This window comes from Notolepis coatsorum (assembly GCF_963971535.1).
Source record: "Notolepis coatsorum genome assembly, chromosome: 13".
Lineage (NCBI taxonomy): Eukaryota > Metazoa > Chordata > Actinopteri > Aulopiformes > Paralepididae > Notolepis > Notolepis coatsorum.
In genome coordinates, this window is record NC_140177.1 from 123,062,356 (window position 1) to 123,082,283 (window position 19,928).

General features: G+C 43.2%; 1 protein-coding gene across 2 annotated transcripts in view; it reads left to right on the plus strand.

Annotated features, from left to right (window-relative positions):
* Window positions 1-594: 594 nt before the first annotated feature.
* Window positions 595-19,928, plus strand: part of pex19 (peroxisomal biogenesis factor 19) — a 36,845-nt gene continuing 17,511 nt past the window's right edge. The window contains exons 1-5 of one of the 2 annotated variants that reach the window (XM_084327113.1): window positions 595-699; window positions 1,269-1,357; window positions 2,294-2,456; window positions 12,972-13,124; window positions 13,273-13,358. In XM_084327113.1, coding sequence (XP_084183239.1) covers window positions 636-699; window positions 1,269-1,357; window positions 2,294-2,456; window positions 12,972-13,124; window positions 13,273-13,358 — 555 coding nt within the window. In that variant the 5' untranslated portion in view covers window positions 595-635. The remainder of the gene's footprint in view (window positions 700-1,268; window positions 1,358-2,293; window positions 2,457-12,971; window positions 13,125-13,272; window positions 13,359-19,928) is intronic. The other variant, XM_084327114.1, reaches the window with a different exon arrangement.

A 19,928-nucleotide genomic window follows, 5' to 3' on the forward strand; every position in this document is an offset into this window, starting at 1 on the left:
ATGAAAGAAAGTAAATTATGGAAAAATAATAAAATATATAAACAAAGAAAATGCATGAAACAATGCCATACAATATTTGTGGCAGTTAAAGTTGCTATGTTACATAGGCAGCCATGCTGGAAGAAAGATAACTACACAAACATTTTGTGCAAGGCCTCTATTATATAATTTACACGTAGTAAGAGTTTTTATGGTGTTGGGGTTTGTAGACTCAATAGTCTACATTTAATCTAAACACATTTTAAATAAAGGTTTTCTGTTATAAAATTTACTTTAGTGAATGTGAGATTTTGCTGAGATAATAAAAAACATTTACAAGATAATGCTGTATTTGTTCTGAACTGCAGACATCATAAAAACAAACAGCACATCTTTGTATAGTAATACAAAATGCAAAAAAACGAATTTATTGGGCAAATCTTTCTGTTCGATGTTCTGTTCTGGAGGTTTGTTTGTGAAGATAAGGCCCAAACCTTTTCCCATCCCATTCTATTCTAGAATATGACTCTAACATCACCACCAGATGGCGCTAAATCTCGAATGAATAATTTAATAGTGACGTAAATGTCTGCGACAATTTCACAATGGATGGAGCGTCATTTCGGAGAGACCAGAAATAATATAGAAAAGAGAAAATGGCGTCAGGATCGGTTGAGTCGTCCGATGGACGAGATGCAGAATTGGATGAATTATTGGACAGTAAGGACTGACATTTGGTCATTGTCATCGCAATGGCGGTTGATTTATCTATGCCATGGTTGTTCAGGAAAAAATCTGTCGTAATTTAGCGGTGGAAAAGAGGCTAAAGTAGCGATGGGAGGGAGGAATGTGGCTGGTCCTGCTGGCTTGTTCCAGTTAACCTGAGGTTAATGCTGACAGTTCTGCTTCTGTGCTAGCTATTGTAACGTTAGCCCACTTAGGAAATATATTGTAGCTCTTCATTCGTCATTTGTATGTTGCCTAATGTTATGGCTATGCTTGGCCTTTGGGTGCTAAGTGTGAGCACATTTGATAACGTTAAGAAATGCTTGTTGCCCTTGAAATGAATATAGGAAAAATACTGAAAGGCGGGTTGACAGCTGAGATAGCTAATCGTGTATCTAGGACAGTACAAACAATTCGTGTCTGCTACTTTGGTTGATGCCTATTAATTACGAGACACTTGAATACGTTTATTAATAACTGAATACATGTTTGCCATTCGCATCCTGCCATTTCTTCCAAATGTTTTTGTTGCCATGTGTGTTAATGCAGTGTGTTCATTAAAGGTGCACTTGATGATTTCGACAAGACATCAGTCCCCTCGGCGCCCGAGGCTGAAGCTACTTCCTCTTCAGCCAAGAGTGGTGCAGAGAAGGTATGTCCATTGTCCACAGCACGGGTTATTTAAAGCCCCAATCTAGTTGATGTTTGCATGTAAATAAAGCTTGCACAACTATACAATTCACTGTGCAGTTTCAGGTTTAGCTGTTGTGTACCGTCAGTCCTTGTATCAAGACTTCAGCCATTCAGTTTATATACAAAAAAGAAAATCCTTCAATATCTTATTTTGGTTTTCACTGGCGGTGCTACCCTTTTGTTTACATTTGGATTTTGAATTTGGACGTCAAGTTTCAATGGGGTTATAACATGCTGTTCTTCATTCTTACTATACCTATATAAGGGACCACGTCTTGTTTATTTTCCTTGTGAGATGTATTAAGAGTTCAGCACTTAGGAGTTGAAGAAAGGTCGAAGTTGAATTCGAAACTGGCCCCTACAAATGTCCTAACCTAGTTGTACAGTAAATGACCAAGTAAGGCTTTGTCAGTATTCCAATGTACAGTGTAAAATGTGTGTGTGTCCCCTACCCAACCCCCCCCCCCACCTCCAATGTACAGCCCTCACCCCACCCACCCAACCTCCTCCAATGTACAGTTTCTACGCCAAATGTATATACACTCTTTTTCTGGACACTTTTGTATCACAAACAGTACTGTATTTGCAAATCTGATATGTCATAAATGTATAGATGTAGCAGTACTGTCTATCTGTATGTCATGTATGTCATATATGTTATGATGAATTGAAAATGGGGGACCCTGATGTAAACAAGACGAAAGTCTTTCTCTGGTCTGCATCCCCTTAACAATTGTATGTATTGAGCTGTACTGTACTGTACCCATTCTGCAATCTGTTAATAAACTTTTCAATCAATCAATCAATCAATCAATCAAAGGTCCATATTTCTCTTGGATCTTCCTCACCCCAGACCCAGATACTTTGTTTACCTGTTTTTGTCTCGCCTCCCTAGCCCCCCCTGCTGGAGGACAGCAAGTTCTTTGAGACTCTATTTGAGGGCGACATGGCGACCCAGGCCAAGGATGAGTGGGAGAAAGCCATGGCCGAGCTAGCTCAGGAGGAGCCAGAGCTCCTACAGCATTTTCAAAAACTGTCAGAGGCTGCAGGGAAAGTCGGTAAGTAGGTCACTTGTTTTCCACTGCATGGAACCGACTCGACTCTGCTTGCCTTTGTTGGTTTTCCATTGGGCAAAAGTTGTGGATAGTAACCTGGAGCCTGGTACCTTTCTTTTGGTATCGCCACCATCGCGATTCCAAGTGAGCCGAGTTGATGCCAAACGGTGACATGAAAACACAGCAGACCACTGATTGGTCAGAGAGAATCGTCACTTGTAACAGTCCACTGATTGGTCAGAGAGAATCGTCACTTGTAACACAACAGTCCACTGATTGGTCAGAGATAATCGTCACTTGTAACACAGCAGACCACTGATTGGACAGAGAGAATCGTCACTTGTAACACAGCAGACCACTGATTGGTCCGAGAGAATCGTCACTTGTAACAGTCCACTGATTGGTCAGAGAGAATCGTCACTTGTAACACAACAGTCCACTGATTGGTCAGAGATAATCGTCACTTGTAACACAGCAGACCACTGATTGGACAGAGAGAATCGTCACTTGTAACACAGCAGACCACTGATTGGTCCGAGAGAATCGTCACTTAGTTGTAACACAGCACCAATGACGGCACCATCATCTTCCTAACAAGCAGGAAATGTGCTCACATGAAAATCACATTAGAAGTTGATAAATCTAGTGATCTACGCATAAACAAGATTAGTTATTTCGGCGAATCTCTTAGGGCTGCCCCCTGAAAGTCGACAATTTGAATCATAAAATAACAACACTTAAATGAGCCTGCATAGGAAAATATTGAACCATAAACAAAACGTTGTTCCAATATCAACTTATTTAACCCTTTCACTGCCGCACTACCAAATGGTTAACCCTTGCACTGCGACACTACAGAAGGTTAACCTTTCACTGCCACACGACAAAGGGTTAACCCTCCGTGCGATAGTAAAGGGTTAACCTTCTGTAGTGTGGCAGTGAAAGGGTTAAGGTGAAGTATTGCCAATCTTCGCTTTTTGGCGTAACAAGACTGCTGCTCTGGCCAGACTCACTACACTATTCTACATGATTACATTAAATACATTACTACATTAAATACTTAACTCATTCACGGCCAACCACGACTATAGTCGGGTTATCTCGCCATGCGTTGAGCGCCAGAACCCGAGTATAGTCGGGTTTTCGATCGCTTTCATCGTTTTTTTCTTTTATTCGATTTTTTTATTCTATACAGTCTCGCTGACCTCGGTATATCATTGGGACTCATTCTGAGATGCCGAGATTGCAATGCCGGCCGAATCCTGCTAGGTGGCAGTATCGCCTACCCTTTGAAACCTTATATGACACTGTGTGTTACATTATATATGGTGGAGAAATGGTACCCAGGCAAGTGAAAGGCTTCAGTCGAGCCCCTTGGAATGCGTCCAGCACACTTTATGCATAGTTTGTCCCATTTCATGTCAGGTTGACAGGGACCCGATGGACATCAATACTGGAAATCGTGATCAGACAATTGGAATATTCTTTTTGCAATACCTCCTAGCAAAGGTAATAACTATATGACATCAATCCTACTTTTATCCTACAATGATTTCACATTGATCGCAACGATCAACGTATGTAGTATTCAAAACGTATGCCGTTGCTGACGATCAGAGCATCACAAAACGACCTGGACACCCCCCCCCACCCCCCTTTATATCGTGTCCAGACGAGCAACGCAAACGACTTTCACAAAATGCACATAGCGCTCCATAACTCAGCTTCCAGGAATTAGCCCGGATCACTCTGAAACTATACAATATTCACCACGGGATAACACACAAACGTATACATGAAAAAATTAACTTTTTTTTACATGTTGGACAAGAGATGGTGACTGTCAAATGAGCCATAGTATTGTCTCCATAGCTATAATATAGAATATAGATATAGCTCTGCAAACATCGTGACGCACAGTGAAAATGCGTATCTTTTAAAGCGTGGCCCATTGACTACAAGGATGGGGATAATGTATGGCGCTGAATGAGTTAAAGGGGCACTTGACTGAAAAACAATGCAGATTTATTTTGCACATATCCATTCCCAAGGCTCTAAACTGTTTAGCACACATTCATTTAGTTTTACAGTTATTGATAGTTAATGAGGTTGAATATCTCCTCCTGCGGGCGGCTAAGTGGCGCAGTGGGCAAGGCGCTCGCCACTAACGCATGAGATGCTGGTATCGAGCCCAGCTCTCAGCGTTGCTTCCGGCTTGGCTGGTCGTTCATACTAATACAATTGGCAGTATTAGGGGGTGGGAAAGCCGGTGGGTGGGGATCGGACGTTGTCGACAGCGACTCCTACAGGTCGGTTGGTGCGCCTGTACAGCAGAATCAGGAAGTAACGGGGGCAGCGTGAGCCTCCCACGCGTTACTCCTCGCCACAGAGATTGCGCTGTACAGGTGAAAAGATGCGACAGCTGCCTCCTCGTGTACCGGAGGGGCTGATCGTGGATTTTAGGAGAAAACAGCAGGGGACACACGCACCACTGAGGAAAAACGGGGCTACCGTGGACAGGGTGAGCAGCTTCAAGTACCTGGGGGTCCACATCTCAGAGGATCTGACATGGACGACACACATAGACTCAGTCGTAAAAAAGGCGAAGCAGCGCCTCTACCACCTGAGACAGTTAAGGAAGTTCAGAGTATCAGGGAAGATACTCCAGTCCTTCTACTCCGGAGCTGTAGAGAGCATCTTGACTGGAAACATCACTGCCTGGTATGGAAACAGCACGGCACAGGACAAGAAGGAGTGGTACGCTCAGCCGAGCGTACTACGGGTATTGCACTACCACCCCTGCAGGTCCTATATAACAAGGGGTGCAAATCCAGAGCCTGCAGAATAATGAAAGACCCTCACCACCCCAACAACAGCCTGTTCAAGCTGCTGCGGTCAGGCAAACGCCTGCGAACACCAGCAACTAGGACAGAGAGACTTCGGCTCAGCTTCTTCCCCCAGGCCATCAGAGTCTTGAACACTGAACTCTCCACACACAAGCACACATGAGCACACACACAACACACCAGGGTTCGAAATTAACGGGGGCTTGGGGCAAAATGCCCTCGAAAATTGACCAAATGCCCTCGAAAATCAGTTAAGGGGGGCAATAAAAGCCCCCGACAGTTTACTAATTATATATATAATTATATATATGCTCTACAGTGCGAGCATTTCCCTCGTATTTGCCCCTAATAATATGTGTGTGTGTGCGAACCGGAAAAATCATTTACTTGCAGTGTGCGAGTGAAGATTACAAACAGCTCCGCTGTTAATAGTTGAGAAACTGGACTGAAATTCAGTTTTTGGGTGGAATGCCAGGTTTGTTGCAATGAGGGAGGGAGGCGGGGCCCGCTGCGTGTTACAGGGTGCTTTGAGAGGGGCGAACACAGACAGGGGGAGAGCTCTGCTTTCATCAAGCATAAGCATTACACTGCTATCTTAACGTTAGCAAGCTAAGCATCTGCATAGCGCGACCTGTGTAACGTTAAGTAACTTGTGTTCGGCGGGGAAAGACCGTTCCATTTGTAACACAACTTCAAAGAATAACATCCAAATCCGATCCCGATGCGCAGTTCCTTCATTCCACAGCGCTGAGCGCGCAACGTATTTCATTGATACTCTGGCCAGAGCCTATACTCAAACGTTCCAGTGCTGTATCAATTTGAAACAAGCCTCTTGATTGTTGGAATTAGGGATGTTAAAAATAAAATAGCTAATAATATTATTCAATATTAGACATTCATTGATCCAGAGGCAACCAGCTATTCGTCTGCTATTTGTAGATATCAAGACAACAACACAACTTGCCCTCAGGGACAATCATTTAATCTATTTAGATAGAGTATGTAATATTATTTACAGATAATTGAAGGTACCTCAAAACATGAAACCAAGCCATGTCACACATCGTGTGTGTGTGTGTTACTTGAACAATTGTCACTGTGCTCCTAAATTTCTTTGTGTGCTCCTAAATTTGTATTTAGATTTGATTTATTAACATTTTATTTAGGAGCACATGTGCTCCTTGGGAAAAAGGTTAGCGTAGAGCCCTATATATGGAGACATTAACATTACGTTATCAAACATAGGGACGAAGACTGTAAAAAAAAGTGTCAACAATGTTTTATAATCTTTATGTTAATTTTCATTATAAAAATTGTGCCCCCGAAATACAAAAAAGCCCCCGAAAATCAATTAAGGGGGGCAAAAAAAGCCCTTGAAAAAAAATGTTAATTTCTAACCCTGCAACACACACACTGTATACGCTCACACACTAACAGTCACTTTAACATGAACGCACACACACACATGCGGCACACGCTCACACTTATGGTCACTTTACAAAAGGAAAGGTCACTTTAAAAATAGTATAGTATAACTTGAGATTGTATAATATAGCATTGTATAGCAGTGTACATAAAGACCCAGTGCCTCATCCGTAGCTAACAGTGTATTGCACTATCACAGGACCTAGCATTTCTTACCATGTTCTTGAAAAAACTCATGTACATATACCGATATGCCCTACTTTGATTACTTGTATTATTGCACAAATGTCGTTCTCATCCTATTGGATTCTTATTATATTATTATTATTATTGTATTATGCACAATCGTTGCGGGCAAGACCCCCCGCATTTCATTGTATACTTGTATGCCGTGACAAATAAAAATCTTGACTTGACTTGATGCAAGGCTTGGTCCATATTGCAGCCGACCAGTGAGAGGCATGGTCTAACAACGTTCGAGACAGGGGAGGGTAGAATTGGATAATACGAAATTGGGATGGGAGAAAAATAGAAAATGGGGAGAAAAAGTAGATAAAAAAAAAAAAGAATATCTCCTCCTGTGATGTCATCAACTCTTATGTTAATCAGGTCTCTACTCTAACCTTTTTCCCAAGGAGCACATGTGCTCCTAAATGAAAAAATGTAGGAGCACACAAATAAATTTAGGAGCACACAAAAATATTTAGGAGCACAGTGAAAATATTTCAAGTAACGATTTTTTTTTTTTTTTTTTTTTTAATAAATGTATATTTGTACTGTGCGTGCATGTGCAAACGGGAACGGGACATGCATCTGTGCAATAGCACATACCACCAAAGTCACTGGCCCACTGTGTGCGTGTGTATCTGCGTGTGCAAACGGGAATGGGACACAGACATTTGAACTATTAACCCATTCTCCGCCAATCACGTGTTAAGGCGGGTTTCTCCGCCATGCGTTGCCTGCCAATCACACCATAAGGCGTGTTTGAGATCAATATTTCATATTTTCGTCATGGTATTCATATTTCACCCACGGAGTCTTGGCTGTTGCTGTCTGAGCCATCACAAATCTGCAACGCTTCAATACCGCCACCTGGTGGCCGATCGGCGAGTTGCCAAACCGGAAGTGCCCGTTGGAGCTCGGTCCGTCCCCTAATTTCGTCCGCCCACTCGTTTATCGTCCCGGGGCTCAATACAGACACCGTGGATAATGGATCTTTGCCATAACTCAATAATCAACATGATTTGGATGTGTATTAGTAATATACAAACCGGAAATGGATCGCATCGATCAACATCACATAATTGGGATCTGTTTGCTCCACTCTCATCGCCCAACGCTATGAGGAGACTGACGTGAGTTTCAGCGTTTTTCTTTATACCCCCCCCCCCTCCGTTCACCCGCAGATGATCAGTCATGACGTTTAGGACCATGTACAGTTGACATTTTTTATATAGCATGGATCGGTATCAAACTGCATTTGATAATCTAATATATGCATTTATGCCTATATCTCACGTTCTATGAAATACTGCAGAAAACGATAAAAACATATTTATACTCTAGACGGTATTTTAGTATGAATGTGTGAATGAAAAAGTAAAACATTCCTACATCCTGAACGATAGATAATTGATGTTGAGTGGGCCATAGTAATGTCAATTTAGCAATACAATTAAAAAGGTTATAGCCCTGCAAAGAAGGTGAACATCTCCATAGACAAATAGTGCTGGCAGAGGATGGTTTAGGATGATCAAAAGTGGTGGCAGAGAATGGGTTAAGTGATTAATGCCTACTGTGGCAAAGTTGTAGCCATCAACTAGGCCTAATAAAAAGAGGCAGTGACATTAAACAAAAAGGAGACACTGGCATTACCACCAGGGCCATCAGTAGAGGGGACTGTAAGGTGCCTTTTCGGTATACTACCTTTGCTAAAACTGTGTTCTCTGTTAACACTTTCAGTGCCTTTGATTAACGTTGATTTACCCCGTTGAATGCCACCATCCACTTCAATGTTAGCGTTAAAAACGCCTCATCTGTTGATTTACCCCGTTGAATGCCACCATCCACTTCAATGTTAGCGTTAAAAACGCCTAATCTATGTTTTAAATTATGGCTATGTGTCTAATCTGCCCGTCGCTTATCAATGACTCGTTTGTCAACATTGTCGAAACGGATTGTTTTTTATCGGTTCATTTTCGTTTTATAGCATTTTGAAAAGCCCTCGTTTTCAAGGAAAATATAAAGATTCCATGATAAAAGACATTTACTGGAATATTCTAGAATACACAAACGTTGTAATTTTTCGGCCTATTTATGAATCGTTTTCAAATAAACGCTAGATTATCGATAGTATATGTGTACGTATACACGCTATAGACGCGAGCTGAAAAATCGATTTCCTCATCAGCGATCACAGCCAAACAGCCACATCACACATAGGGGACACGCTGATATCTCCGCGAATACAGCTCTGATTACCCCAAGACTGGTAACATAGACTCCTTACCTTAGATCAGATGTTCTCCAAAAAGTATTCCAATTCCTGATCGCCATTCCAAATATCGATCATGCTTATTGATTGATTATTGGCTGCTGTAAATATATATTCCAGGCTGATTTCCGTCCCGCGAGCAGATCCCTTTTGAGCAGACTGCTCGCCAGCACAAGGAGCCAGTTGGCTCCCCCCCAGAGATCTACAGATCCCAGGTCAGTCTAAGCAACTGACCTGCAGTTACACAGGGATAGACGATAGGGGGCGCTTCTTTTCAATCTGAGCTCCTGTAGGGGCTGGTGTACCAACGGGAGACTCGGTTGATGAAATATGAATTCAGATCGCTAATAAAAAAATAAAACGATATTTGTCGTCGTGGGCACTCAATGGGGGGGCTGATAAAATGAGATATGTCGTCCGTGGCACTGAAAGGGTTAAAGGTGGTAACTACTGGAATAGCCTACCAGTTGTGATTAGAGAGTGCCCCACATACTCCATGTTCAAGACTCATCTTAAACTGCATCTTAAGGCAAACCAGAACTGTGATAATTTTTTATCTGATTTAGTTTATGTAACTTGTTTCTTGTTTTTATTGTTTTTATCATTGATTGTCACAATGCTTTTACCCTAAGCAGGCTATTTATTTATTTATTGAATGAGTTTTGCGGTCTCCTGGTGTAAATTAGCTCTTGCTACAACCCTGCATGTTTACATTTTGTATTTTGTACTTGATGTTCATTAACATGTGCTGTCCCTATCAAATAAACTATCAAATCAAACTACTGCTACAAAAGTAACAGTCACTTAACTTTAGCTTTTGCCCCTTTTATGCATACAATGCCTATGTTTTGGCTAGTGTTGCTCTTCTAGAAAATAAATCCTTTCAGGGTTGCCTATTGAAATACTGTACACCTCCAGTACAGAAACATTGTTTATGAGTTTGCGTGTCAGGTAGACCATTGATTGACAGTCGATTCTGCCAATTACGTCACACCGCCTGCATCCACCTCTGCTGTTGATAACGCTAGCCAAGTTAGCACACGCATAGTGGGCCAGTGACTTTGGTGTAGGGGTGTAACAATGCATCGCACTGCATCGATCCTAAGGGGAAAATTCAACTGCATCGATTTGAAAATGTTATTATCATGTCCGTTACAGTCAACACAACGACATACGCTACTGCATCAACGTTATGATTAACAAAGCAAGGCATTCGTTTTGTTGCATTAACGTTATATTACTATTGCTATCGATAAATCTAGATGTTCTAAAATCTATTGCTATTGGTAAGACTAGAATAAGTTACATAAAACTTAATGTTACTGTCTCGGGAAAGTCTTGCATAGCGCAATGGCGGACTTTCAGGAAGTAAACAAGCAAATGAGAGCTTCCGATTGGTCATTTGCTTTATTTCCCTTGAAACCAGTCACGTCACTCTACTGTGATTGGACCGTTGGCTTGAGTGCAATGTGGGACTTGTAGTTTTTTAACTATTTATCAGCGGAGGGAGAAAAAAAGCACGACTGAGGCTGTAATCTTCACTCGCACACCGTGCAAGTAATTGATTTTTCCGGTTCGCACAAACATATTTCTAGGGGCATATGCGAGCAATATGGTCGCACTGTAGAGCCCTGTTAATTACAGCTCAATTAAATGATTTAGATTAACTTAATTTCACTGAGCTGTAATTAACACTTTAACTGCCAGAAGACGAGTTTAGGCGTCCTTCCCCGCCATGCTCAAGTTGCCGAAGACGCCGTAACTCGTCTTTGATATCAATATTTCAAAAATCTGTGATCTGTGATATTTCCCATCCGCTGGCCTGAGACCCACCAAAAAGCCCCACTGAACCCTCTAGCGGTTCAAGAGCGCCATCTGGTGGCCGATCAGCGCAATCGCCAAACAGGAAGTTACTTGGACGATGTGCTGTTCACCCATATTACTTCCGGGCACTCGGTATAGGTTCCGGCACTCTAGCTCGTCACAATACATAGCGATCCGTTGCCAATAACTCGATAAACAACATGATTTGGACGTATATACTATTATACAAGCTGGAAATGGACCGGATATTTTTACATCCCATAATGGAAAACTGTCTACCCCACGCTGATCGCCCAACGGCCCGCGGAGACTGGGGTGAGTTTTAGCGTGTAATATTTCCGTGTTCGACACTAACTGCTATGATGAACATTTGACTCACATTAGATGAATGGTATAACGCTGCCCACGGAATTATAAACGCCCCCTCGCCCATCCGGTCAACATCAGATGACGTGTAGTAACTTCCAGAAGTCCGTCCAGTTGGATTTTTTTATATCTCGCCGATTGCTATCAAACTGTATTTGATCATCAATATAATGCATTTGGGGCTATAAATCACGTTCTGGAGAAAGCTGCAGAAAGAGATGAAAACATACTTATACTTTAGATCATATTTTAGTATGAATATGTGAATGAAAAAGTTTAACGTTCATACACCCTGAACAATACATATAGGACATTGAATGGGCCCTAATAATGGCAATTTAGCAATAGAATTTAAAAAGTTATAGCCCTGCAAAGAAGGGGAACTTCTCCATAGACAAATAGAGCTGGCAACCTATAATAATAATAATAATAATGCAGGACCTGTTGCAGAGGTCTTTATTCGGCATGCAACGACACTCAATGTTTTAGTGGTACACACAGTGGTTAGGATAGCACACACACCGGAACACACACGCATGCATTGTCTCTTTAGGATCGCCGATGCGATTTGTCTCTGCGATTAACCCATCCCGTCGTCCTTCCCCCCCAAGGGCAGCCGGGAGCAGACAGGCGTCAACGTGAGCCGCGCCAGGGGACCAATCCAAGTGCTCCTGTCCGTCTTCGTCAAGGACGCCACAGCGTTAGCGATCTGTTGTTGTGCATGTTTTTCCATTGGGTTTATCTTATCGGGGGGGAAACACTTGCGAGCACGGGGAGAACATGCAAACTCCACACAGAAAGGCCTGGGAGATACCCCACCTGGGTACCTGGCATCATGGAAACCTGGTCCCCAAGCGAGAATCGAACCCTGGACCTTCTTGCTGTGAGGCGACAGTGTTAACCACTACACCACCGTGCCGCCTATGGTATATCATGAATTTAGCCTTAGGCAATCAAAGTGTTAACACAGCACAAGCATCTGATGACATCACAGGAGGAGATATTTAAAACTCATTAACTCTCAATAATTGTCAAACTAAATTAACGTGTACAAAACAGTTTATAGCCTTGGGATATGTAATAATAATAATAATGGATTGGATTTATATAGCGCTCTTCGTGACACCCCAGTGACCCCAGAGCGCTTACAGAGTCCATTATTCGTTCATACACAGTCATACCGGTGGTGGTAAGCTACAATTGCAGCCAGAGCTGCCCTGAGGCAGACTCACGGAAGCGTGGCGAATAATCATCGCCTACGGCCCCTCCGACCACCACCAACATTCATTCACATGCATACACATTCATACGAGGCAAGTAGGTTAAGTGTCTTGCCCAAGGACACAACGGCACGGCAGTGGGATGGACATGGGCTTGAGCGGGATTCGAACCACCAACCCTTCGATCATTGGACGACCCGATCTACCCCTGAGCCACGCCGCCCCACATGTGTGAGATTATGTGCTAAATAAATTGGTGAAGTGCCCCTTTAAGCTGCCAACATATGGCTGTTTTGACAGCACACTTGTTTCCTTGTTTTATGAATGAAACGGTACACAGACACACAAGCAGCCGCACTGTGTCAATCAGCGACGGTCATCCCTGCAAACCCTGCCCCCATTGGCTGGGGTACCATCTGCAGTGGAAGTCAAAACCCGCCCCCATTGACTGGAGTACCATCTGCAGGGGAAATCAAAGAACCCGGTACCAAAAGTGAGTTGGGTCGAGCCGGTACCATGTTCTGGCAAAGTGCCGTTATATTTTGTCTGGTGCGTCAGTTATTTTGGGTCTCGTTATGTTTTGTGTGCGTGTTCATGCTGTCTATTGATATCGTAACCTAAACTGTATTTATATTGAACAGGCACCGATGTCGCCTCCCAACAAGAGTTCACTTCCTGTTTGAAAGACACCCTGAGTGGCTTGGCCAAAAACGCAGACACCCTCCAGGTAGGTCAGCTGTGTTTTGGAAATGATTTGACGCTACATGGCAGAAAGTATCTGCAGACTTTAAGGAACACGCCAAAATGTTGGGAAATTAGCTTACTGTAGGGCGGCTAAGTGGCGCAGTGGGCAAGGCGCTCGCCACTAACGCAGGAGAGGCTGGGTTCGAGCCCAGCTCTCGGCGTTGCTACCAGCTTGGCTGGCCGTTCATACTAACACAATTGGCAGTGTTAGGGGTGGGAAAGCTGGTGGGTGGGGATTGGACGTTGTGGACAGCGACTCCTACAGGTCGGTTGGTGCGCCTGTACAGCAGAATCAGGAAGTAACGGGGCAGCGTGAGCCTCCCACGCGTTACTCCTCGCCGCTGAGAGATCGCGCTGTACAGGTGAAAAGATGCGACTGCTGCCTCCTCATGTACCGGAGGGGACACAAGGCTTCGTCCTCACTGCAGCCGACCAGTGGGAGGCATAGTCTAGCAATGTTTGAGACAGGGGAGGGGAGAATTGAAGGGAGAATTGGCAAGGCGAAATTGGGATGGGAGAAAAATAGAAAAAAAAATAAGGAGAAAAAGTGGATAAAAAAAAATAAGGAAATGAGCTTACTGTCTTATCTGCGTTCAGTAGAAAGCTATCTGGCTGCACGTTAGCCTAGCTTAGCACAATGAATGGAAGCGGACAGTGCCGGTTAGCCTAGGCATTGTCCAACTAACACCTCAACCGGCACTGTCTGCTTCCATTTCATTGTGCTAAGCTAGGCTAACATGCAGCCAGATAGCTTTCTACTGAACGTGCCGAGAGGAAACTGATATCTATCTTATTGTCTCTCTCTGGAGAAGATGATAAGCTAATTTCCCAAATGTTGGCGTGTTCCTTTAATGGTCTGGGCTGTGTTTCATGGTTCAGGCCCTTTGGTACCAGTGAAGGGGGAAACTTAACACTACAGCATACAATGACGTTCTAGGTGCTTCTGTGCTTCCAACTTTGTAGCAACAGTTTGGGGAAAGCCCTTTCCTGTTCAACATGACAATGCCCCCCTGAGCACAAAGCGAGGTCCACACAGAAACGGCCCGTCAACAGTCTAATAATCACCCCACGTTGGTGCCCGACCTCACTCTTGTGGCTGAATGATAGAAAAATCCCTGCAGCAATGTTCCAACATCTAGTGGAAAGTCTTCCCAGAACTTATAGCCTGTTATAGCAGCAAGAGGGGAAACCAAAAAGCATATTAATACTAGGGCTGTACCGAATGCTTCAAAGCTTCGAATTCTAAATCAACATTCGAATTTTTTATTTTTAATAAAAAAATATATATATTTTATCTTTTTTGTGTGTGTCTGTTCATTCTGTTTAAACCAATGGGGGTTTTCTTCACAGTTGCAGATAAAGATTAGGCTACGCTAATATTATAGTATTATACTATTATAGTATATGACTAGTCATAAAGATTTAAATAAAACATTTATCATAAATTATGTAGCCTATCTGCATCCGCTTGGCACTCGGCGCTCCATCAAGACGTCACCATCACTTTCGTACCAACCGTGCCCTTATTGGATTATTTATGTTGACGAAACTGATGAGTTATATTCATTAACACATTGGTCGCCAAGAACGAGTTATGCCGTTTTTTGCCCGCCATGCGTTGAACGCCAAGAATGACTTACGCTGTTTTTTGGATCAATATTAAATTTTTTCGCCATGGCATTCATAATTCATCCAGCCAACCTCCGGACTGCAGCGGGACCCTGTATGAGATTGCAACGCCTCAATACCGCCGCCTGGTGGATGGTCGGGCGAGTTACACTCTTGCCAAAACTGGAAGTGGTGATCGGTGCGTCGAGGAAATCCCTCCGGCAGTCATATCTTGTTACGTGGCTCCAGACAAACACTATAGTGCATTTGGATCGCTTTCTAAACGTAATAATCAATATGATTTCGGCGTTTATTGCGCCATACAAACCGGAAATGGATCTAGGAGATCGGCGTCAAATAATTGGGATCTTTTTCCTCCAGTCTCATCGGCGAACGGTAAGAGGACAGTAACGTTATTTTCAGCCCGATTGTTTATTCATTTCACTGCAAACCATCTGATCAATATATCAACCCATACTAAATAAAGCCGTTACTGACGATCAAGGAATTATAAACGACCCCCCCCTTTCCTTCACGCATGATGAAGCATAATGTATACCCATATACATTTGAATTGTTTAATATAGCGTGTATAGGAAAGAAACGCCAATCGATAATCTATCATATGCGTCGGGGCCTATAACTCTCGTTTTTGGAATTACAGCAGAAAAGCTTAACACATTCCCTGCCATAACTTATATCCATCAATATAGCCAGTCTGCCACCACTGTAAGCCTATGGAGATGTTCACCTTCTTTGCAGGGCTATAACTTTTTTAATTGTATTGCTAAATTGACATTACTATGGCCCATTCAACATCGATTATCTATCGTTCAGGATGTAGGAACGTTATACTTTTTCATTCAAACTTTCATACAAAAATACCTTCTAGAATATAAGTATGTTTTTATCGTTTTCTGCAGTAATTCCTAGAACGTGAGTTATAGGCCTAAACGCATATATAGATTATCGATTGCGGTTTATTCCCGATACACGCTATATTAAAATGTTTTACTGTATATGATCCTATACGTTATGCGTCATCATGCGTGGAGGAAAGGGGGGGGGGGTCGTTTATAATTCCGTGATCGTCAGTAAATGCTTTATGTAGTATGGGTGATATATTGATCAGATCGGTTTGCAGTGAAATGAATAAACAATTGGGCTGAAAATAACATTAGCGTCCTCTTACCGTGCGTCAAAGAGACTGGCGGTGAAATATCCCAAGTATAGGACGTCGGATCGCCTAGGTCCATTTCCGGTTTGTATGTCGCAATAAACGCCGAAATCATATCGATTATTAAGTTTATAAAGCGATCCATATGTACTATAGTATCTGTCGGGAGCCTTGCAACAATGTCTGACGGCCGGATGAATTTAATCGACGCACACCTCCCACTTCCTGTTGTTCGAGTGTAACTCGCCCGACCATCCACCAGACGGCGGTATTGAGCCGTCATTGTATTTCGCCGTAGGTTTCAGCTGCAGTGCCGGAGGTGTATGACTTATGAATGCCATGGCGAAAAAATTTAATATTGATCTCAATATCGCTGTACAGCGTGGTCTGGCAGACAACGCATGGCGGGCAATAACGCTGTACAGCGTGGATGGCGGGGAATGTGTTAAAAACATACTTATATTCTAGACTGTATTAACACAACAATGTATGAATGAAAATATATAACGTTCCCACATCCTGAACGATAGATAATCGATGTTGAATGGGCCATAGTAATGTCAATATAGCAATAACATTTTAAAAGTTATAGCCCTGCAAAGAAGGTAAACATCTCCATAGGCTCACAGTGGTGGCAGACTGGGTATATTGATGGGTTTAACCCATGGCGCCCAATGTGTTAAAGAAAGTTGATTTAATAAAATAAATTACTCATTTAATCGGATTAATCACTTTATTCAAATTGAGGATTTAGTTTGAGGATAAATTAAAAAAAATTGTTTTGATTATGTCATAAAATATGATGACAGACATTCGAAGCTTCATTCGAATACTTCAATAGAATCTTTGAATGTTAAAAAATGAGGTACAGCCCTAATTAATACCCATGATTTTGGAATGAGATGTTGGTGACAAGCAGGTGTCCACATATCTTTGGCCATATAGTACCGTCAGGCTAGGAAATGAACAGAGACTCGGGGCAAAGATTACCCTGAAGGTCCATAAACTACCCCTGAAATTGAGAGCAGTAGTTGGTCTTTCTGCTTATTGTAAACAAGCTTGAGTGTCCTAATTCTCTCATCAATGTGAGAGATTGTGTACAAACAATTACACCGTACTCTGGAGTTTGTGGACAGTGTCCAGTTCTATAGTTTCTTTAGAAAAATGTCATTGATATGGGATCGTACGTTTCTATCTGCCATACCTTCCCCGCCCCCTTTCATCCCAAATAGTTTACAAGGTGACTCCGCAGAGAGAGAGGGGGGGGGTGCTTGACTCAATTCTCCTGGCCAGAGAACGTCAAGTCCTCTACCCAACTCCTAACCTAAATTGTATTCGATTTACTGTGTTTTAACAATACATTTCTATGAACCAAGATGATTTCATCACCTTTCTTCCTGTATTGGATTATAATGGCTAAATGGCTGCTTTTTTATATAGCTCTTTTATCCAAAGCGCTTTACAATTTGTTCCTCACATTTTACCCCATTTCACTCACACATTCACACACCGACGGCGGAGGCAACCATGCAAGGTGCCAACCTGCTTGTAAGGGCCTAACTTGACTAAACAAAAACAATACATCTATAAAGCCCTGAGGAGGCTGATACCGGCTAAAACATATAGTTGACGCGTCTGTTGCTTGTGCTGGGTAATCGTCTGGTGAAAGGATGAATGTCCACAAGGTCCGTTCCAATAACACCCCAACTGGGTTTATTTACCACATAATTACCATATGCACAATTTGCATGTGATATGAGTAAACGCTAATACCTTCAAAAGAACAAACAAACACTATACACTACAAACAAAACGATAACCATCATATCCAAAGTCATAGAAAGGATCATTAATGATCAAATAAACGAATACCTCTCTACAAACAACCTGTTGTACGAGCTCCAGTCTGGATTTAGAACATCATATTCCACAGACACATGTTTATTATATCCGACAGACCAAATTAGAACAGAGGTGGACAAAGGTCAATTCTGTGGGATGGTTTTAATAGACTTCCAAAAAGCCTTCGACACTGTTAACCACAACATACTTTTATATAAACAGAAGGCTATGGGTTTTAACAGTATATCCTTAAGGTGGATGGAGTCTTATCTGAGAGGCAGGAAACAAGTAGTGGAAATGAATGGGACCATATCCTCCTCACTCCAACAGACGTGCGGGGTGCCGCAAGGAAGTATTTTAGGACCACTTTTATTTCTTTTATATATCAATGACATGAAAACTGCATGTGATTGTAAACTGTTTTTATTTGCGGACGATGCTGCACTCATGGTCTCCCATCAGGACAAAAGAGAAGTAGAGAGGTCACTCAGTCTAGAGCTTGTCAAGATCAGTCATTGGCTGGTCGAAAACAGGTTATCCCTACACCTGGGTAAAACCGAAGCTATCCTTTTTGGCTCGGCCATACGACTTAAGAGGTCTCCTGGGTTCAAGGTAGTGGTAGGAGATATCGAGTTAACGGCAAAGGAGGAAGTCACATACTTAGGATGTATTTTGGACAACACCTTATCAGGGGTGAGCATGGCACAAAAGGTGGTCACAAAGATCAATCAGAGAATAAAATGTCTCGGTAGAGTGTCCACCTATATTAACAGGTCAGCAATGGAAGTCTGTCAGGCTGTCATCCCCACCTGCCTGAAGAAGTCCACTATTATCCCTGTACCCAAAAAATCCAAGCCTGCCTGCCTCAACGACTACCGCCCTGTAGCTCTCACCTCCATAGCCATGAAGTGCTTTGAGAAGCTAGTAAAGGGCTACATCTGCTCCTCCCTCCCCATCAACATGGACCCCCTGCAATTTGCATACCGCCCCAACAGGTCCACGGAGGACGCCATATCCCATGTGCTGCACACAGCAGCATCACACCTGGACAAGAGGCAGGGGAACTATGTGAGAATGCTATTCATCGACTACAGCTCGGCATTCAATACCATAGTCCCCTCCATACTCATAGCCAAGCTCAGGGACCTGGGCTTGGGCTATGACCTCTGCCAGTGGGTCTTGGACTTCCTGACTGGCAGACCCCAGGTGGTGAGAGCAGGCAACTGCACCTCCTCATCCATCACCCTCAACATAGGGGCCCCCCAGGGCTGTGTTCTGAGTCCCCTCCTCTACTCCCTGTACACACACGACTGTGTGGCTCAGCGGAGTAGCAATACAATCGTCAAATTTGCTGACGACACAGTGGTGGTGGGCCTGATCTCTGCCAACGACGAGAGGGCCTACCTGGAAGAGGTCAAGGTCCTGGCGGGATGGTGCCAGGAAAACAGCCTCTCCCTGAACGTCAGCAAAACAAAGGAGATGATTGTGGACTTCAGGAGGTCGGGGGTCAAGGACTACAGCCCCCTCAGCATCGACGGGGCACCGGTTGAGAGAGTCAACAGCTTCAAGTACCTCGGAGCCTACATATCCGAGGACTTGACATGGACCACACACATTAACAGTGTGGTGAAGAAGGCACGACAACGCCTCTACTTCCTCAGGCGCCTAAGGAAGTTCCAAGTCAGCCAGAAGATCCTTAAGAACTTCTACTCATGTACAATAGAGAGCATCTTGACCGGCAACATCACCTCCTGGTTTGGGAATAGCACTGCAAAAGACCGAAGCAGACTACAAAGAGTGACACGTGCAGCCGAACGCACAATTGGAGGGGGGCTCCCCACCCTCCAGAACATTTACTACAAGCGTTGCAAGGGCAAGGCTAAGAGAATCATTAAAGACTCCAGTCACCCGAACAACTGCCTCTTT